The sequence below is a fragment of the Falco cherrug genome, chromosome 8 (genome assembly GCF_023634085.1).
Source record: "Falco cherrug isolate bFalChe1 chromosome 8, bFalChe1.pri, whole genome shotgun sequence".
Lineage (NCBI taxonomy): Eukaryota > Metazoa > Chordata > Aves > Falconiformes > Falconidae > Falco > Falco cherrug.
The window spans coordinates 12,200,712-12,222,915 of NC_073704.1; the positions used below are offsets into that span (position 1 = coordinate 12,200,712).

At 42.2% G+C, this 22,204-nt stretch overlaps 1 protein-coding gene across 1 annotated transcript in view; it reads left to right on the forward strand.

Moving 5' to 3' along the window:
* Positions 1-200: 200 nt before the first annotated feature.
* The window catches only part of ZNF804A (zinc finger protein 804A), a 153,167-nt gene continuing 131,163 nt past the window's right edge, over positions 201-22,204 (forward strand). Inside the window, exon 1 of the mRNA XM_055719457.1 lies at positions 201-800. Within this exon, the coding sequence (XP_055575432.1) occupies positions 690-800 (111 nt within the window). The 5' untranslated portion in view covers positions 201-689. The remainder of the gene's footprint in view (positions 801-22,204) is intronic.

Here is a 22,204-nt window from a genome sequence, read left to right on the forward strand (position 1 = left end):
ATATATATATAAGATAAAAAAGAAAAGGGTGCGGTGGCGGCGCGCGGAGGCTGGTCGGAGGAGGGCAGGAGCTTTGGGCTGGGGGCGGTGCACGCCGGGGCATCACTCCCTCCTGCCCCCCCGAATCCCGGAGGAGCCGCACCCGTGCCCCCCCCCCCCCCCCCCCCCCGGCAGAACAAGGGAGCCCCTCCGGGGGGCACAGCCTGCATGCGGGTCTCCGGCGCTGGCCGCCATGGGGGTGCCGCCCCTGCCCCTTTACCTGCCGCCTCCCCGGCGTGGGGGGGGGGCGGGGTGGGGTGTCGGCCCGTCCGCGGCGGGGGCAGCGGGGCGTGGGGGCTGTGGGTGGCGGTGAAGGCGGCGTGTGACAGATGTCCTCCTCTGACAGCTCTCGGTATCAGCCCAGTGGCTCCCTGCCATTGGCTCAGTGCAGCCGACCGGCAAGGCTGCTCGCTATAATAACACTATGCCTGCCAGAGGCGGCAGCTCAGACGGCTCCGCCGCGGCCGCGCCGCCGCTCCTCCCCCGGCAGCCAGCGCCGCGCCGCGCCTGAGGGGCTGCGCCCCCCGCCCCTCCGCCGGCGCCGCACATGCCGCGGGGCCCCGCCGGCCCCGGCCCTCCCCGCCGAGCCCAGGCCGGCCTGAGCGCCCCGCCGGTGGCGGGGAGGCGGCCCCGGCCCCATCCCCGGCTCCATGGAGTGCTACTACATTGTCATCAGCTCCGCGCACCTCAGCAACGGGCACTTTCGCAACATCAAGGGAGTTTTCCGTGGCCCCCTCAGCAAGAACGGGAACAAAACTCTGGTAATGGCTTCTTCCCTTGCCTCCCTCCTTCCTCCCCTCCTCGCAGCAGCGGCTCCGGCTGGCGGGCAGCCGCCGTGGGTGAGCTGCCGGCGCCGCAGGCAGCCGGGGTGCCGGCCCTCCCGGCGCGGTCGGTGGTGCCCGCACCGCCCCGCACCGCCGCGGGGATGCGGTGCCCTCGGCTCCCGCCCGCCCGGCTCCCCTCCGTGCTGGGGAGGCTCTCCCCGCGTCCCTGGGGCGGTCTGTGCAGCGGCAGGGTGGGCGCTTGCATGTCCCTTGCATGGCTGGTTGTGGAGAGCCGGTGAACGGCAAGCCCGAAGCCCCTTTTCGGCGGGGAGCCGCGGGGCTGGGGCTGCTCGGCCCGGGGAGGGGGGCGGCTGGCGGACACCCCCCGCGCACCGGGCGCCTCCCGTTGCGGACGGGGAGGGGGGGGGGCTGGAAGTGCGGCTGGGTGAAGTGAGGAGGGGACCCCAAACTTGGTTACTTGGGGTCTGAGCTGTTTGGGCTCAGACATGCGGCTGTGCGAGAGCAGCTTGGGGAGCGGCACCCGGGTGTGATGGTTGGGCTGCCGAGTTTTTTCAAAGCAAAACTCCGCGTTTGGAAGGAATTGATGGCTTCAGGTAACTGCTCGGTGCTCCGGCAAGTCGGCATCTTAAGGCTCTTAAAACTGTTTCTGTGTACACGTGCCCTGCTTTGATATCTTTACATTTGTTGGGTTTCCTACGTGTTTTTGCTGACTTGCCTGGGCTGGCTTCGCTACTATTACTGAACTTCAATGGCAGAGTTACGACGCGCCAGTGTTGGCAATACGTGTGCTCTCCCGCCCGTTCAGATGAAAGGGATGTGGGATAACGGCGGGCTGGGTGAGCTGCATCACGTAACATCTCAATCGCCGCACAGCAAAGTGCGGACAGACGTCTGGAGAGTAGGATGGAGCTGAAAGAGGGGCTTAGCCACGTTGTTTATCACTCTCTCCCATCGCCGTCTTACTCCGAAATCCCCTTTGGAGGAGATGGAGCAGAACTTGCCACATTCTTCTTCACTCGAATGCATGACCTATATTGATAGGGAATTTACTAAAGTACTTAACATTTGCTGGAGTTGGCAAGCTTGCAGTTTCTCCCTAAATAAAGAGATTAAAGCAAGTCTGAGCCAAGTCATAAAAATAGTAACTACTACGAGAGAATCTGAGGCAGATTTTTGGACTGTTGCAAATGTAAAGTTCCTGCTTTCACGTTGTAAATCTTACCACAATTTTACATGCTGTGGATTCTGCATATTTTTCTGTTAGGGATTACGTTCTTGGAATTTTAAACAAGTATTTGTAGTATCCATGAGATGGCAATATGCATGTAATATTTCATTGTAACAGTTGCAAACCCAAGACCCACTGTAGAAATATTTGGTACACTTAAAATAATTGCATGATGCATCACCTTCTCTCTACTGAAAAATTTTAGTAAAGATGCATTTGACAGGACCGAGAATACTCTGATGTAACTTTTGGGCTGTGTATTTATCTTGTGATTTGTAAATGATTCTGCTTCAATAACATTTTATTCTGGCTTTTTGATCCCCCACCCTGGCAAAAAAAGCAGCCCTGTATTCTCAACATTCCTGATTGGTCTATTTATGAGATCATGAGTAATAAGTAAAAACATTAGTGACCAAATTACATTGGAGAAGACTGGTATTAACTTAAAAATCAAATAAAAATATTGCGTAGGCTTTGAAACATGCTTGCTCTGGAAAGAAATTTAACTCAACCCTGTTCTTCAGCGAGACAGGGTAGATGTGAAGGGAGAAGAGATAGGATGGGGTTTGGGTTTCCCATGGGACACCTTACCTTTCAGAAGCTTTTGTTGTGGGCAGTGGGCAGAGTAACTGGCAAAAGTTTTTGCTGGGTTAAAAAGGGAGGGTTCTCGATGCTGGCTCTGTGGACAGCAAAATGAAGTCCTTTGCTATGAAATAAATGCTACATACGCAGACGTCAAACTTTTATTTATGTTTGATTTTTAATTTAAAGGAGGGAGAGATACCATTGGGTTGTGATACAGGGCGATTGGATACTTCAGACTAACAGTTCTGTGGTGCTGAAGTACATTTCAGCCAGCTCAAAGGCTGAAACCAACAGAGGATCGGTCACTTTCCCTGTAAATAGGCTTTCAAATGGAAAAAGATTAAAATCTTTATTAATACAAAGTAGAATATGCCTGTAGAAGTTCCGATAAGAATGCAGCCTTTTAATATGCTCTTGGTGGCTTCTATCCTAGAGTAAGACCAGGAGAAAAAGCAATTTGTCAATCTAAACCCCAGAAATATTTTGGAGCCACTCTGACTGAGACCTACCTTCCTATTTTGCTCTAAAGCATTCCACCAGTTTTCATCTGTGCTCCAAGCTTTCTAACATCACTGTTTCCTCATAAACTGAGGAGAACCTGACAACAGCCTCTGCTTGTACAGCATAGAACTGCTTCTATGCAAAACTCGCAATATTTGTTAAGCTATGCTTCTCTTAAACAGTTCTGCCACTCTGCTCTATCTGGAAAGAAAGATGACTATACATGCTACAGTAGAATTTCACAGCAATTAAGAAAGTACTGGTCCTAGTCAAATGATGAAGTTGTGGTTTCAAGATGATTTCGTGTAGTGTATCTTCAAACCTGGTAGCTAGTTAGGTTTCAGGGGAGGAAGGTCCTTGGAGCTTCTGGCTACTGTCCCACACTGAAGTGTCCTGCTGTTCACCGGCAACTCATCTTTTTTGCCCTGCTCTCCAAGAGAGGTCACTGAGAAACACTTTTCCCAACTCTTTGTCCCTGCAGGTGATCCTTAGATGTTCATCCTCTGCCTATGTCCTGGTTCACACAGAATTAATCATCTAAAGCTTTACGAAGTTTTGGTTCAAAGTCCACAGAAGGTAGCTGGAAGAAAGAGCTACAAATTCTTGCTCACCTAGTAGGGAACATAAAGCGCTAAGCTTTGTCCTTCCAAAAAAGTCTTTCTCAGTGGAGAGCATCAGAGAGTTAGTTTATGGTAAAAAGATGGAATAACAGTGTTTCTATTGCCTAGTTCCCAGCCACGGCCTTTTTCTAAGTCATATCTACCTGTAGTGCCTACTGAGTGCAAGGCTTTGAGATGGGATTGTGTGGGTGGAGAGAAAAGGATGAGGTGAAGTGTAGGAGAAGGAGGGGATGGCCATGCTTTTGTTCCTCAAGGGAAGATGTAGAGGGAAAACCTGAGCTTGGAAAGAAGTGAAAGGCATAAGAGGGAACAAAGCAAAGGGTGGATTTAAGCAAACTGAGATAAGAGGCTACTATAACCCCCCACTTTTTAAATTAAGTAAGATATGGAAAAAATGCTTGTGAATGAAGCTTTAGTGAGATGGTGGGGGAGGATGAAGGAGCGCTTGTCTGTGTACAGCTGCGGGTACCTGACAGTACAGCTTTGCAGGGCGCACAGAGTGTACGCCCTCGGGTAACAGCTCCGTGCGGGCAGGACCCGTGTACCTGATTGTAATGTGCTGCTCCTTACCAGGAGAGCGCATCTGAATAATGAATTGATGGGAAACTCAGCACATGTGGGAGAATAGCATCCCGACTCTTAAAATTCCTTCAGAAAATGCAGCGGTTTGGTTAAAAGGAGCTGGTGGTGTTTGGGCTGTTGGGTAAGGCTTTGTCCTCCCTCACTGCAGTTTCTACTGTCTGAAACACCCTTCAGGTACGTAAAGCCTCATAACAATCATGGAACTACCACTTCGGTGCTCTGGGGCAGCTCCTTGGAAGGGATGCTTTGTTGGTGGGGTACTGTTCAAGTGAACCGACTGCTGATCTTTGCATGGCAGATCGTTTTTGACAAGAAATTCAAAACTTACCATGTGGGTCAGTAATGTGTAATGATGTTGCAAATTTCTGATGCTCTTTCTGTTTTTTAATGTAATATTGCTTATGCCTTGGTGTTTTAATCAATGAATATAGGCCTGATTGCTTGGCCATGTCTTGTCAGGGTTCATATCTAGTGACTTTGAAGCTTTTCCCAAGGCTGTTGTTTTTAGCAGTAGCAATCTGTAGAAATTTGTTTGCTACAAACTCTTTTGTCCACAGATCTCCTGAAGTTTTCATGCACTTACAGTGTTATTTTTTTCTATACCGTATGTTATTGATGTCAAATTACACTAGTCTGTCTTTGTAATTTATCTTCCTTGCTGTGGCTGCTGTCTTGCAGTTTATAATCTCAAAAAGTATTGAAACTTGTATGGAAAAATAGCTCTCTGGAGGGAGAAATCAGTTGTTCAGACTCACAACCACAAGTGATTTGCTAAATCCTTAAAATGTCTTTCAGAATATAAACCAAACCATTTTCAAGCATTATCCTGGTTACATGTACAGTTTCTGGTTTGTCAGCAAGAGAACTGACTCTTGGTCTCCTGAGTAGCTGGTACGTGACTGGTGACTGAATATCTGCTCTTTCACCCAAGGATAGTCTACTGGTGTAAATGGCAGTGGTGGAGAATTAGCCATGTAGGGCTCGTTCACGTCTTTCAATTGGACAAGTACATTTTTTCTGTTGCTGATCAGAATGAGTAAGGTTCAGTTGCTTGCCCAAGGAGGTCAGTGAAAAGTTTAGACCTTTATATGGTATGAATTGCTGCTGGAGTTGTGGTTTTAAGTGTCTTGTTGATACTAATAGAAAGTAGGTGAGGTCAAGAATTCCCTGGTCAGTAGTTGGTTAAAGACTGCTGTTTCAAATCTACCAAACACAGTAACCTGTTACTGTGTATAACAATAACCTCTCTATATGCATGTAAATATATAGGTTTATACTTTGGTTATAACTATATATGCACAGGGGACTTCAGGGGAAGAATTGAAATAGTGGTCCCCAGCTCCAAGGGAGACAGGCACAAATGATCTCAAACTGGAATCAGGCTTTGAGCTCAGTGTGGAGAGGAAGATCACATGAACTTCAGGTGGCTACCATGTAGTACAGCTCCATGCCTCCCAGTCAGCTTGGTTGTAGGTGCAGGGAGTACATGTTGACCTTTAAAATACAGCGTAGGTACAGGTCTGTCTAAAAAGCTGATGGTTGTCCATTGAGACCATATTTTATTAATCCAGCTGTTTTTGCCATCAGCTATCTTGCCTCTTAGGTTTATTGAACAAAACTGCTTTGAATTTTTATTTATAAACCTTTGTGTGTGTGTGTGTGTATATATATGAAAATACTTACAACTTCTTTTACAAGTCCTAGGGCTTAGTTCTGCTTTTATAAGAACTCCACAGAGTTCAGATGCTGATACGCTAGTGTCTTCTGAAAATGCCATCTGTTGTTCAGGCTGTCTGTTGTCTTTAGCTCTTTTACATTTTGTAGAATATTTTTGTGCTTCTAGATCAACTAAAGTAAATATGTTGTTGTGGTCATAGAAATTCTCATAAAATGGATTTTTATTACAACTATGCGTACCCTACTACAGTAAGAAAGCAGTAAACTACTTGTAAATCGGCTTTCCTGATGAAAAATCTTCTAGCTGTTGTACTCATGCATGGTCAGATGGAAATGCCTGCTGATTTCGAGTCATTTAACACGTGTGAAATAAACAAAACTTACCAGAGGTTTATTTTAAATACAGGTAAAAACAGGTCCTGCAGTTCTCTTTGCCATATTGTATATTGCCAGTAGCCGAGGGTAGTTTTAAAATTGTGTCTTATACATGCAGGATTTAATAAAACTTTTTTTTTAGAAAAAAATTTTTACAAAAAATTGCAATGTATTATACGTTTTTCATCTTTAGCATTGCGGAGTTTGTAGGGTAGAGTTGTTAGGCTTGAGTTATCTTGGTTAAGGGAGAAAAATGACCTGGTACTTCCATTAGGGTTTGTCCCCTGTGAACGTGCTGGTGTCTGTGGCGTCTCACTGTGCTCACGAACCAGGTTTGGAACTCGATAATGTTTCCATCTTTTCTGTGAGAGAAGCTGAACAGCCCTAACTCATTAAAATATTAAAATGCAAAACAAATTCTACCTAATTTGATTTGAATAGTTAATCAGTGTCACTTAAATCATGATTGAAAACCAACCACTTGGAAGACAACAAAATAATTCGGTAAAAGGGAAGTAACAATGAAATCATATCTGTGTTCTGCATCTAGAGTTCATTTGTCTGAACACAGGCGACTCTTTTTTAAATAAGGCTCTTGGTAGTAGGCCTGAGTGAAAGCACCATCAGCAGGGTCGTTTTGGTTAGCTGAACGAAGATAAGTCTATCATAATTTATGTGCATTTCCAAGGCAACTCTGAGGGGTCGCAGGTGCCATGCAGTGAGATGCGGGGCACTCGTGTCCATCAGGCTCTGTATGAGTGCATCAGCTGGTCCAAAATACAGTGGGAGCTAGAGCCCAACATGCAGCAGATTTGAACTGGGACAGCTTCTGATTCAGAGCTAGTACTGAGGCAGACTTTTGTGCTGTAACAGCTTATTAAATGCATGGTAAGCTTCAAACACATCGGTATTCTGTTGAACGTAATTAGACTATTACCATGGTTAAATTAGTACACTTGTTTATTTTTTTTTCAGATCAAGGCCTTAAAGAGTAAGTCTGAGGAGAGCCGTTGCCTTGAATATTTTCTAATGCAAATATCCATAGCAATCTCTGAGCTCAGAGATACAGAACATTAATTTTAACGCGTTGCTCAGTCTGGAAAACTCTGTTGCGCACATGTTGTTTTAACATGTTGCTAACTGGCAAACAGCAAGTTGGCTTCTGTATTTTCAAAACCATACATACTTTTGGATTCATTAAACTTACGGAACCTTCTCAAGGTGCAGGTTGCAGTTCTAAAAGTCTCACCTTTCCCATAGGCTGTGGGAACGTGTGGGTTTTCTGACCTTCCTATCATCAGGGATTCACCATTGAAAAAAACAGTTAACTGTGAGGAGGACATCCAGGGGACACCGAGTAGTGGCCTTTTAGTTTAGCACATTGGGTTTTCCAGTAGGACTTGACTAAATAGCTGCAAGATCTTGGATGCCCCTATCTGGTGACAATTGCAATATTTCCTTTTTTGAATGGCACCCAAGTATGCCAGCAGGAACAACTAATCTCTGCAAGAGTCAAAAATATTGAATGGATGCATCTTGAAATGTGGGGATGGACCAAGATAATCCCACAAAATCAATCCAGAGCATTTTCTATTATATAATACCTTAATACAGTTGCTAATGATGGCGGCCTTATTTATAGCATAGGTTCTTTAACACTGCCTGGTGGTGGTGGAAAGTGAGTTGATTTTTTTTGTTTGCTTGCTTGTGATTCAAATGTAAACACACGAGAGGGAGTGAGCCTTCCTCATTTAGCTGTATCTGGCCAATCCCTAATAAACAAATCCTAGTCAGACCCTTTCATTTTTCCACGCATTTTTGGAGTGAGAACAAACACTTTTCCTCCAGCATTCTTGAGAGGCTGGTATGTGATGAGCTGTGACTTAATGTTGTTTAACCAAAAAAACCCACCCCAAAGTAAACAAAACAACATTTACTCACGAGGAGGCACAATATTTGTCATGTTTAACCTTGTTTTTTCAATAGAGATAAGAAACTGCCTGAAGGCATCAGGAAACTGGAATTTTAAACTCATAGTGGAATTAATTTATTTTGTTAAAGTATGTTTACGATTCCCTTCCTCTAGGGAAGGGAGTGCCACTAGCCATGGCAGGGGTACAGATTGGGCAGAAGGTTTTGTTTTTCCCTTGGCAGATGTTCGTTCTGAACCATCTGAGTTGTATGTGAACATGAATCTCTGCAGAACCCTATTTTTTTCAATTTTTTTTAATTCTTTCAGATAGTAAATTTCCAGATATTTTCCATGTGGGATTTTAAATGGTGGTAGTTGTACAGATAGTTTTGTAAGAAAGGACATGCAAATTGTTCCCCTACAGCTGTAAGAGCAAATCCTCAAATAATGCCTGGAGAGTAATCTCCAGCTCTCCTGCCTGCCATTGCTCTCCTCATTGAATACAGTGAAGGACAGGGGTTTGACTTAGAATTCTGGAAGCATCTTGGAAAATGTTTAAAATTGGTTTGAGGAACTGAGTTTTTTTTTTTTTTTTTTTTTGTAGCAACTTGTCTTTGCATTTCTTTAATATTTTTTTAGGTTTTGGTGAAAAGGGTATTTTTAGAGAGACTTCTTTCCTCAAATAGAGAGTGATCAGACTGCCTCCTCTGGGACCCAGCTCAACTCCAATATTCATGTTGCTGAATTTCTCACAGCTACATATAGCTGTATTGCTTACATTGGCCAAGTCTTGGTCAGGTTGTTTTCTTTAAAACTTTGTAGTGCAAAGTGTCTGGTAGAATTTGACTCTTCACCTTACAGAAATAAGTTTCTGGATTAGGAAAACTGGTTCCTTTCCAGCTTACTGATAACATATATCCACAGCAAATACAAATCAATGTTTCTGAAATCTGTGAGACTGTAATTTAAGAAACAGAACAACCCCCAAACCCCCCTCTTTTCTGTGTGTGGGTGTCCATAAAGTTTGTGGATTCCCCCCCCCCCCCCCCCCCCCATAAATACACTTACAACTTGATTTACATGGCAGGATGTAATTGTTCTTTTAGGGTTTCTGTGTAAACAGCTGCATTTTCTAAGTATTTAATTTCTGTTGGAAGTGTTTTTAAGAGGAGAGCACAATACCCGTTACAGAACAGCGTATCAGCTACTACTTCATAAAATGGATTTTGATAAAATGTCTGGACTTCAAGCTTGGGGACGCTCTTGGGTCTGTATAGGGTTATGATTCATACATGGGTCTAGCCAAGCAGTCCGCGACACAACTTGAGCCTGAATCTGTACAGAAAAATGCTTTTATTTATTTATTGATTCTAAATTAGTTATTATTGAAACATATGATTATTTAGGGAAGTTTGCATAAATGTGTTGATTTTTTTAAAGATGTTTGGCCTTGCTCTGTTGGAAACAGTTGGCTTTGCTGTCTCATGAAAGGGTAGAGCATGGACAAAGATGTTCGCCGAAAGCCTTGCCAGTCTCTAAACCTGCCTGTCCCTGCCTTGGTACTTGTTCTTCGGCTGCTCCCAGTTCACAGGATGGCTTTCTGGCCTGTTCAGCAGCACTGTTTTTCTGTGGTAGGAAAAAAAGGTCCGTGGTCTGCCAATACCACATCCAGTTCGCTTCTTAACGGTTAGCTGCTGGCTATGCTGGGAAGGAGGGGGGGGGGGGGTGGCCATGAGGAGTGCCTGAGCAGGGTGGGCAGGGAGGATGGATGGGGAAGCGACCTGCGGAGCACGTGGTACCTGCTGCGGGACACTGCTCTGCCTCTCCGCTCCCCGCGGGCAAGGAGTGAGCGTGTCGTCGGGTGGTATGACCTTTGAAAAAGGCAGGGGCTTCTAAAGTGTATTCATGGCGATGGTAATAAGCTTCTCTGGACCAACAGGCTTGAATTAATCAGCAAAGGTAACTTTTATTTGTTTATTTATTTATTGTGTTAGTATTTTTCATGTTTGGATAACTTGTTTTTATAAAATAACGGTAATACCAAGGGAAACAAAGCAGCTGATAGGAGACACCATGAACGACTTACCCGTTCCATTAATGCAAGGGTTCTTCCCCATTGTTAATAGCACAGGAAGGTATTTATCCAGATGTTATGGCTTGGTTTGGTTTTGAATTTAAAAAATACTACAAAGTAGCTAAGTGGCGTAAATAACATTATACCAGAGATCTTGGACTTTTTATGAACTTGCAGCATAGCACACTAGATCACAGTCTCCAGTATTTTTTTTTTTGAAAGTATTCTATTTTTACAAAGTATTCTTTATTGTCAAAAAAAGTGATAAAAAGTTTAGGTTTACTTAGAAGTGAGACTCTGGAAACTTAGTGTAATTACATGAAGAACATTATGCTTTTTCACATGAGCTGTAAACAACTGTTCATACAAATAAACCAGGGTTGCTAATAGCTTTTATGTTGCTTATTTATGATACATTCTTAAAACATAGTTAGCTGATGCTTTAGACTACTCTGAGGTTAGCAGTGAAGCAAACTGCAGAGTAGATTTGGGACTTGTTGGTTCTTTGCTTTGATATTTCTGATAGTAATGTCAGTTTTGTGATAGTTTTAAGGAAAATATTCTTTTACAAGGGAGAAAAATTGAGGTAATATTTCCAAAGGAGCCACTAAATCACCTGACAGCTATTTGTTTGGCAAATAAGTGAATGTGTGTGAACTAGCAGGTAGCATTAATGATCAGAAAGAGATTAAAACAGTTTTAAAGGACCACTTCCAAAGGTTTATGGAGTTGTAATACTCAGGGTCTGTTGAGCAGAGACAAGAGCTTACTACCAACGGGATGTCCAAAATACTTGAGAGTTTCTTTGTAAAACACCTTTGAGTGCTTGTGAGTGCTTGTGGAATTGCCAAGGCAATGTCGTGAGAGAAAGCCTAGTGAATCCCCGTAGCTGGAGCATTATGCCGGCAGCTGCAGGTGGTGGCAGAGTGTGCCCAGAGTGGACCTGCTTTATGAGTAACTGGGAAGTAAAGAAGAAAAATGGAGTTTCCCAGCGTGCTGGTATTTGAAGGGAAACTTCAGCTAGGTATGTGAAGGGAGCAAAAATACCCAAGCTATTTCATATAGTGAAAACGAAGGGTCACCAAACGATAGCAAACTATTGCAGTGACTAATGATAAGGTGGAACTGAAGAAAGACTATGACAAAGGTTTGCCTGTCAGCATGTTCATGGTGGCAGTGGCAGTATATCTGCTTTGTTTGTTCGGGTTCTTGCATTGAGAAACCGGACAGACTTGGAGAGTTTTTGGTCAATCAGATTCCTCTTGGAGGTATGTGGAGGGTGGCAACAAGCTGAAGTTAAGAGATGGGAAATTCTGATCAGGGATAAGGAAAAAGAAAAAATTTGAAGGGTGGTCAAGCACTCGAAGAGGTTGCCAGAGAGGCTGAGGGCACTCCATCCTTGGAGATGCTCAAAGTTTGACTAAGCAGCCTTAATCTGCCTGGTTGTGCTCTTAAGCAAGGTGTAATGTCCCTTTCAGTCAATGTTATGATTTTGTGTTTGATCTGTAGGAGAGGGGCTTTTAATGTCATCCTCTGTGGTATGAAGCTCCTTGGGGAGCGAGGCATGTCACTGTCATGTCCTGCTTACGGCCTTTTGGGACCACTGGGTGCTCGTGGCTCACATTCCAGGTGCTGGCTGGCTGGCAGGAGCCATGTCTTAGCTGACTTTCTCTGGGGATCTCCTAATCTGTCAGAGGTCTGACATATAGTGCTTGTTTCAGCTCTCAGTAACAAATAAATCAAATGCAACTATTGAATCTACTTACAGTTTCTTTTTAGGGATTCCTAAGCTGAGTCATGGTTTTCATAGTCAGTGACCCAACTTATAATTAAGAAAGATGATGGACTCGGAACTTGTCCAAAACGAATTCATATTTAGCTCTCACTCTCCACAAATCATATGCATTATCAGCAGTATTTTATTGATTACACTTTTTCATATTAAAAATTGCTGGAGTATAGAATCTCTAATTTTAGAAAGGCTTTTAAAAGGTACTCAGGAGCACTGCTGATAGAGGAATTGATTTGCTATTAGAACAGCATTATGCAGAGGCAAGGAAAAGTCAAGCTGAGCATTTTCTAAAGGCATTGTGTGGTGCACTCCTGCATTACTGGAGACGCACATTGTTGCAAAAAGGTAAAATAAGGAACAAGCCATAAAACTGACATTCTTCAGCCCACAGAGCTCTTACATTGTGGGATGGACAGTGTATACTTCCATAGTTTGAGTATTTCCAGGAAATCGGTCAGGTATTTTGCATCTCTTCATACAGCAGGTATGGTCTGTTTATGGGTTGATTTTTTTTTTTGCTCTTATATATTTATATACTTAGTTATATTAGATTTTTATATTTCATAATGCATATAATATTTATAATTATCATATACAATTATTTTTTATTATATTTTAAAACTATATTACGTATATGCAGACCCGTGTTTAACACAGTGGTATGGCATCATACTCATTTCCTATAGTTCATGGTTTACGTAGAGCAATTATGATTCTGAGGGAGGGCAGTGCCAAAGCTCGTTATGAGTGGCTGAATCTCTCTTTTCTGTAAGAGGGGGCTAGTTGATATGAACAGACAGTTTTCAGTTACTGGAATGGAACTGAGCAGAAGACCAACCTTGCAGAAGTCCCCGTAGAGCAGATCTGTGCATGTGAAGACTGAGTATGTTCTCCTTCATCCCCATCACAAGCAGTAGAATTCTAGTGCTTGCCTTGAAGTGTTCTGGTCGCTGCAGGCCAGGTACCGGCTAATGCTGACCATGTTGAAGTCAAGGGATGAATGTTGGATTTATTTTCAAATCGGTTAGTAGAGTAACCGGAGCCATATATAATCGCCTTCTAAAAAAATCTGTCAGAAGTTTGATGCGTAGTAAATGTGAAAGCTACAATATGGAATAAATTAGCAAATGGCTCAAGTTCAGTGTCTCTCTGAAGACTACAGGGGGGTAGAGGAAATTACACTTGTATTTTACACCTGCCAAATTGAATTACAGCAACAAATCTGTATAATTACAATTCAGAGACCATGATTTATTCTCGGAGTTAGGTAATTAGAAGCAGGACTGCACTTGAAGGTTCAAATTGGATTCTTAGAAAGAGTCCCTTACATGAATATGACCCATACAGAAATCAGTGTTTTCATCTCTTCTATTTTAAGAATTTTGAATCATAATGTAAAGTGACTCATCCATTATTTCCTCATCTCTTCATCAGCAAGATGCACAAGAAATTGTTCCTTTGATTGTTTCCCTGCAAATGTGAAATCTTTACAGTTTCTTCTCTTTTCAACAGGCATTCATAAATCCAATTAACATTAATGAGTCTCACATGTGTGCATCAAGAGAAAGAAAAAGGACCTTTTGTCTCTTAAAGCATGTGTTTAACTGCAGAAAAAAATGAAGGAAAAGCTTTTGGTGAATTACGGGTTACAAAGTCAATAGCTTCTATCTCATTTTCGCAGTAGCTAACACATTCCCCTGGCTCTCTCTCCCCTGTCAAGGGTCCTTGTACGAGCTATAAATGCAGGATGAGCAGTGCTATCGGTGAAGTGGTGAGTGCTATTATTACCTTCAGTTCTAAGATTAATTACTAATAGGCCACATTTTCAACCGAATGGCAGGATTACAATAGGGTTAATGTGACTGTACTTCTGTCTCATGACATAACTCTGGGAATAAAGTGAAAAGGAGTAAAAAGTATTAATATCTTAGTGACCTATAAAAAAGAAGTGCTTAGTGCCGCTCTGCTTAGAGGGATGACAGGAGAACCTCTGAAGAATAAGACTGATGGTGCAAGAAGTTCATGAGATTTCATATTATTCAGTAATATTTCTTGTTTACTTGGGGGGGGGTGGGGCTTTTGGAGCAGCTGCGACTTTCGCGATGACACGGGAGGTCTTGATTGAGCTCAATGCTGCGAGCGGGGTCTTAGATCGAATACTGACCTCTAAAAAAGCATCTGCTCCTGTTGCTGGTAAAACAGTCTCAACACAGGGAATTTTGCTTAATTTAATTCATTGTCAATTAACACCAACTTTTGATTACTGAACTGTGTATTGGGGTTGGCAAAGAAGACTTAAATTGAAGAAATGCTTCCTTAAATTTGGCAGCAGTGAAGCTGGGGGAGGGAAGTGGGTGACTCACATCAGTGTCATGGCCAACCACAACGGGTGCGGGGTCCACCACGTTCCCCCCACATCCCCTGCCCCCCAAACCTGCTGAGTGTCCCCAGTACCTTCCTCAGTCACAGCTGACGTGCAAAAAGGCTCCAAGGAGCTCATCGCAGTATAACTATGCTGAAACCATATGGTCTATCAGAATCATAATATCACTTCAGAGGTTTAGAAATAGCATGTTTATTAGCCGTAATCGCTCAAAACCTTTCATCTAAATGAATAGTCCTGAGTATTCAATGTAGTTACATTTCCATACAAACCTTTTGTGCCTTTCAGTTTGGAATAGAAGGCATCATCATTCACATAAAAAAACCCAACAGTGAAAGCCTCTTTAGTTGACCCCTGCGTCCACAGCCATCTAGTAGGATCAGGATCAGGACTTTCTTGGAGGCACAGATTACAGGTAGTTCCATGTAAGATGATCTAACATGCACATCTATATAGGATGCTCTATGCTTCAAAATAACTGTTACACTTTTCTGTCAGGAGGCATTTCCTCATTTCCTGATAATTTTACGGTTTTGCAGTGGTGTTTTCTCTGCATTATTTGAATTTAAGCCCATTTTGTCTTGACTGTTTGCTTTTACTCCTTGATGGTTACATCCTTCAGATATCTGTAAACTGTAAGAATCCTCAGTCCTTACATCTTTTCCAAGCTTGGCATGCTTAGCTGTTTTCCTCTTTCTTCATACATCAGTTCCTTTAGTCTTGATTATGCTGTGGCTTTTTGGTTTTGTTTTTTTGTTTGTTTGTTTTGAACTCGCTCCAGCGTTTCAACATAAATCTATCAAATGGTTCCTAGCAGTCCATATAAAAGGTGAAATTAGAAGAATTCCATGGATGTTGCTAGTGGTTCCTTGATGCATAGATACTTGGGGGTGGATTGTGCAGTCTGTATTTATAGAGGCGTATGCTTATTCTATACATAATCTCACTAGGACCACTCACTTCATCCTGTTCTTATGACTTCCTTAATTTCCCCCTCCACTCCTTAAACTCCTTCCCACAAATGCAGCATTTGGCTGTGGGTAGAGTTTTTAGTTTTGTGGAGTCTTTAGTAGTGCTGTGACTTCTCTATTGCCTTCAGTATATCAGATACAATTTTCAACTTCTCAGGAAGATGCTTTGATAAATCCCTGATTATAACACTTGTAAGAGAGGCTTGTTTATATTTTGTAAGAATAATGTGATCCTTGCCAGAAGCTGACAGATTTATTTCCTTCTGCACTATTAATTGCTTGAACTTGTATGTGTATGAAAGAACAGGAATAAATATGATGTATTTCTACACAGCTAGAGACATAAGTTTTATTTCTGATCTCTTTGTCTTTTAATTTTTGCCTTATTTTCCCCTGTGTGGGGTTTTTTTTCCCCTATCAGTGGAAAATCTACGTAGCTTGGTTAGAATTTCGCTGTTGTCCTGCTCAGTGCAAACCTCATCTCAGTGGGTATGTCCATTTTCTGTTGTGGGTCGTTGACCTCCTGGTCTGCTTTAGCTGACATTCCTTACGTGCTTTTTCTGGTTAGTGGGATGATCTGAATCCGCTAAGGTTTTCTTTTGGGGTGGGGGAAGAAGTCACATTCGCTCCTTCCACTGCAGATATTTGGAAATACCTGCATTGTGTTGAACATAGATCTCACGGTTCTCTTATACAGTTCTACAATTTAATTTTCTCTGTTTTACCTGCCTGACTAGATTGGCATCCTCATCACCTGCCATCTACCACAAATTCAGGTTCTTCCATTATTTCTTTATAGACTCAAATTTTAAATGACAGACATAAATTGAATGAAGGTGAGCTTTGCAGCAGACAAACGCTAGTCACCAATAAGCCTAAGTTAATTTTTACTTGTAACAAAATATGAGAGCCGTCAAGATGTGTGTTTTATTAATCTGAAGAAGCATACTGCTTTGGCAACATCCATTTCCCAGGGATGCTGTAGCCTGCCAGGCTGCAGAAGTACCAGTTATTGTCAGCTTTTTCATAACAGGGTTAGCTCTTACATCTGTGTGTTCTCTTTTACCCTTCGTTGCTGCAGAGAAATACAGGACATAACTTGAGTAATGTGAGATTCCATGTTATTTCATTTTGGGGCAACTGTGCTGCTCTCTTCTGTCCCCTCCTTCGCTGTGCTGGGCGCCAGGGTGCCTGTAGGACGGAGCTGACCTGCCAGCTGGGGTAGCAGGGCTGCCTTGCTTTCACTCCTGTTAAAGTACCGAACTTGGCAATGAAAGGAAGGAAAGAAAACATCGTAAAACTCTCAGATACAAGCTGACAAGTTAATATGCATGCTTGAACACTTAAAGAAATGAAATAAAATCCTGGGATGCCAGGGTTGTCTGGTGAGCAATCATTTTCATCACAAAGCTCTGGGTTTGAGAAATACTGGAAGAAGATAAACAGATTTAGTGATTTTTCTTTTTTCTTTTAAACCATAACAGTATTTTATGTTTCTTGGTGCCTTTTCCATTTCCCCCATTCCATTTCTTTTATATCCGTCATTTGGAGGGACAGGGGCTGCCTACGACTGCATTACTTGTAATTGGAAAGATGATTTGCTAAATGTAATTCTCTGTTTTAGACTGTGTACTTTTTAATGTCTCTCTGTCCCATGCTCCTACTTTGCTTTTCTTTCTTCTGTGCTCTGTTTTGCATATTTTTCCTTTCTGCCTAAACCTTCCTCATGCTGTTTTCTTTCTTTTTTGTATTTTAAAAGCTTTGTTCCATTTCATATCCTAGGTCTTTGCAAGTTAATTCGCAAAACCAGATGCCGTTTTAGAACTAGATTAACTGCCTTTGGTCAATCAGAAAATGAGAATTCAAGGTCTGAGCTCTTGTTTTGACTAGGTTTTGGTGTTTGTGTTTTTGTTGTTTTTTTTTAGAACAGGCCTTTTTGATTATGTTTTAAGTACAAGGTCTCTAATACAGTTGTAATTGCTTTGCTCATTAATTTGTTAAATCTGGTACAGATTTAATGGTATTGTTGCAGTTGGCATTTAGCTGATTGGAAAAACATGGTAATATTTGTGTTCAGATACTGCAAATGAGAGAATGGTAAACCTGGTTTATGCTACTCTATGCTTGCGGTACTCCACGTTGGTTCTTGTGAGCAGTTACAAGTTGGAAAAGACCTCTTAAAGCTTGACTAGGTGGAACTCAGAAGTTTGTGTTTCAAAATGAGCATGTGGTTATTACTGTTATTTATTTCTATAAAAAACAACTAGGACACCGGAGTGACTGTGTGCATGCACACATAAGTATAGATATATAAAATGTATTTTCAGGCTCACTATTCCTTTTATAATGTGAACAGCATGATGGAGGCTGTGTTCAGGTAGACTTGAGTAAGCAGGGTGTGATCACACAAAAAAAATGAAGAAATCTCTTGTAAAATTTTCTTGCAATTGTATTTTTTTTTGTTTTCTTGGACAAGGAGACAACGGCAAAACTGAAGTGTGTTGTTTTAAACTGGCCTTCATCATGATGGTGAACACTTAATCTGATGTGAATTCACCTTCAGATCTTTAAGATAAAGACCTGAGCTGCTGTTCTTAAAAAAAAAAAAAAAAAAAAAAAAAAAAAAAAAAAAAAAGATGTAATGAAAAAGTTATTTTGAAGAAATGGAGAGGGTGTGAGGAAGCAGAGGAGGATGTGGCTGGTAACAAAGCATATGGATTCCTTCAATAGCATTGCTAGAAATGCTGAGGTGGGTTCAACTGCTGGTAGCTGGAAGAGGGCAGTGGTCATACTGGCAGAAGGATGGACTTCCCAGAGAAGTCTGACTCTCTGGCCATTTCTTGAGCAGATCTCAAGGACCTGTGGCAGCACGTCACTTTGCTTAGGTATATAGTGAGGTACACTGGGAGTTGCTCCTTCTGTTGTACTCATGGGCTACATAAAGTCAAAAAGTCAAGAAGATACTAAAAATGCATATACTGAAATTTAATATTGCTTAAACTTTGTGTTTTCTGAAAGGCATAGAAGAATATTTAAAACAAGATTGTGAAGCTTTTGACTCCTCCTAACTGTCAAACCTCATTAAAGCTTCCTTGAACGGTTTCCCTTCAGCTTTTTCCTGCTTGCCTCCCACAATAACAGTCTCTCCAGATGACAATAATAATCAAGTACTCTAATAAGCATATATACGGTAAATCAGTGCTGCCTGTGCATATGGACTCATCTGCTTGCTGGTCTGTGTATGCGCATGGAAAATGGTCAGCTGCAAGGAGTCAGGCACCTGCACGCACCATTCATCAAGCTGATGTTTGGAGTACGTAGGGAAGCTAAATGGCTGGAAAGAGCTATCTTGTTCGAAAAAGCCACTTAACGACACATTCAGTGAGGAGGTAATATCTTTAAAAATATTTAGTGCCACTCAAAGCCTGAAAAAGCAACTCTTTGAAATATTTCAAGACCAGCATCTTTCAGGGGAAAGCTGAGCGGTTCATACGCAGTAATGTTACTGTCTTTTAACGTAACAGTCTTAGATACTTAGATCCACTTACTACCTGGAAATACAGCTTGTACTGAAATCTATTAATTGTTTAAAAGTGTCAGATAGCAGAAGAGAACTGGCTTCATTACACTGTACTAAGCATGTTAGAATAATAATTTAGTACGTTCAAACGCTGGGCAGGCAGGGATCATGAGCCTTTCTGACACTTCAACATTGCGATTCTGTCTCTCTTCATGTGAACAAAAAGTGGGGTTTTCAGAAAGGTTCCTGCTTATGCAGTGTATTTTTTGCTTCCTTAAGCTATATTCAGTGTTAGTTTTCACTGTTATATTTCATTTCTTATTGTACGTGATAGATTTGCTGTTTCCTTTAATCTTGCCTGCATTTCAGAAGTAAATGGAATTAATCCTGTGGTAAATTCCTATGTGTCCTCAATCGAACTGTCAAGCTTCTGTTGTTGGTCCTGGAAACATTTGTTTATCATCAGACTTGTTAAGTCTTATGTGTTGAGACCTAGACACGTACCAGTGGTTCCTATCTCATTCTTCCTGAAGCAAAGTGTCTGTCTCACTCATTTTCAGTGTTTGTAGCAACATATTACAAGTTGTCAGTAAGTGACATATTTTAAAGTAGGGTCATGTTTTGCTTTTCCACTACTAAAACGGGCCATAAACGAGACATCTTGTAGGTTCTGCTTTAAATGGGCAGCCGTGACTGAATCACGTGTTTATTCTGATGTTAATGTTTAATATATGTGTGCCTTTGGATACTTTATGTATAAATGACCTGTTGAACAACCTGAAAATTACTCAAGTCTCTATGCATCTCCACAGGTTCTTCCCTGATCCATAGCAATGAGTGGGAATCGGAAGAGAGCTACGTATGCCTCCTATAGCAATAATTGGGGGCTGTTTAAATCAGTCGTGGGGATGCAGGAATGATCACATTACCTTGGCTTAGGAATGTTACCCTGTGTTATTTGAGCATGAATTTAGCCTGAGAAACAATGAGTAAATCGATTCAGCTTAGCTTTCTTTTCTCCTAGGCCAAGCTAATTTGAATTGCCTTACCTGGCTTGCAGTTAAGGGCAGGAATGAGGACCGTTGATTTACATAACCTTGTGGGAAGTTGGGGTTGCCCGTTTGAGCTGTAGGAGCTGCACTGAGGTGGCTTAAGCTCTGTAAAATTATTTTTGCCAGCACCTGCATTATAATTATTTTCAGAGGAATACCGTAGTTTTGAAGTGAGTTGCCTTTCTCCCTCCACCATGCATGTGTTGGTGTGATTTGCACGGCGGTGCTGGGACAGGTGAACTAGATTGCTTTTGGAGAAAATGAAACTTCCCTCCGTGAGTCTACCAAAACGTATGTTAAGCCATCAGTAGGATTCCAAACCAATGACTGGCCTTTGGATAGCTTTGAATTTAGATAGCGTGGGAATTGCAATATATCTAGTTTGAAGTCAAGTTCCTGATCTGCTTGTGTTACACGGCTGTTTACAGTAATTGAGTCAATGTAGAGATCCATCCTCTTGTGCAATTTCTTTGTAATGTAGACATGACCATATGTCTATATATAGACTGAGCTATGTCCAGAATCAGCATTTTACTCAGTAATACGAAAGTGCAATTAGATATTACAAAAATTATATTGTTTCCTTTACAGTGTATAAAGTTATAAAGCAAAACAAGAATAAAATACTTCATCTTTTTGTATTACGTGTTTGCGTGCAAACATTTCCTCTTGCCCAGATGCACACAAAATTTCTTGCCCGTGTGATTGTCAATGTCTGTTTTACCAAGCCAGGAGGCAGAAGGGAAGCAGCAGGTCTGTAGGGCAAGAGCATCAAACCCCAGTATGTGCAGTGGATGGACTTGAGGGCTTTCCCTTCCTGATAGCTCTGATCCGCTCCAGCAGACTGAAAGGCCTTTAGCAGGTAGAGTGTGTTAGGCAAGTCCTGGAGTGCATCTCCCTGTTTCCCTTGTGTGCTCCAGGACTTCTCCATGGTTTGAATCAAAACATGGTAGATGAGAGCGGTTGGGATGTGCAGGGGCAAACACTTCGGGAACTGAAGTACCAATGTAGACACGTCTGCTCACATGCTCACTTCTGCCAAACAGCATGTCCTAGAAGCAGGTTTGTTTTTTCAGGTGAGGGATGAAAGTATGAGAGAGGTTGAGGTTCTGTTTATGAAAGCCCATAATGCTTTTATGAAGTTAACTTATATTTGCTCTTGGGTTTTCTTTTCCTCCAGCAGAATATTCATGTGTCCTTTGAAAATAATTGGTCTGGTCATCATTAAAATCAGTGAGGATATCATTTAAGTAAACACCCAAGTACTATGGTTGCAAGAAAAGTTCAAGCTTTTCCTGAGCGTTTGAGGACAGAGTCAGTGCCATGTCCCTCCCTCTGTGTTCCCCTTAGACGTGTTTCAGGCTTCTGGCTTCATTAGAAGTAGTATCATCAGTAGGAGGAGCTATGTCTTCACTATCTCCCTTCACGTTCTCTGTTTTTTTTCTCTCAGTGTTTTTTCTCTCATCTTTAAGGAGTTTGTCCTTTCAGTTTATTGAGCTAAGTTCGCAAAACAAATCTTGTTATTCTCGCACTGTGTATGTTTAATTCCTGAATCTCTTTCCATTTAGGATTGTATGAACTGGGCCAGGAAAACAAGGCAGAATATCTGGAAAAGCTATTTAAAGATGGTGAAAATCTTACAGTTTCTCGTCTGATGCTAGGCAGGATTTGTTGTAGAAGTTCAGTGATTAAGTCACACCAGGTGCTGTGCTACACATGCAGAAGGGTAGCTTGGCACCAATGCAGCAGGGCTGCCCTCTTGCATGCCTTCAGCAGCTGGGCCAACATCACTGCGTCAGAATAACTCAGTGCTTCTGCTCAGCCTTCTCTAATCACCTCACTTAGATCCAGGCTTCTGAAAGAGCACTCAGAAAAAATGATTTAGCTTAAGAATTTTTCTAAATAAATAAATAAATAAATTGGGAGAGTTCTGCTCTGTGTCTCTGGGACAGGGACTCAGGGGGACAGCTCGGGATGTTTGGAAGGTTTGTTTGATCTTGCTCTATCTTATGCTGTTTATATGGCACTGCTCTGGAGTGGGACATGGCCAAGAGTTCTCTTACCTGCAAGAGCTCCTTAGGTGGCCAAGGGAGCGAGCGTTACCTCTG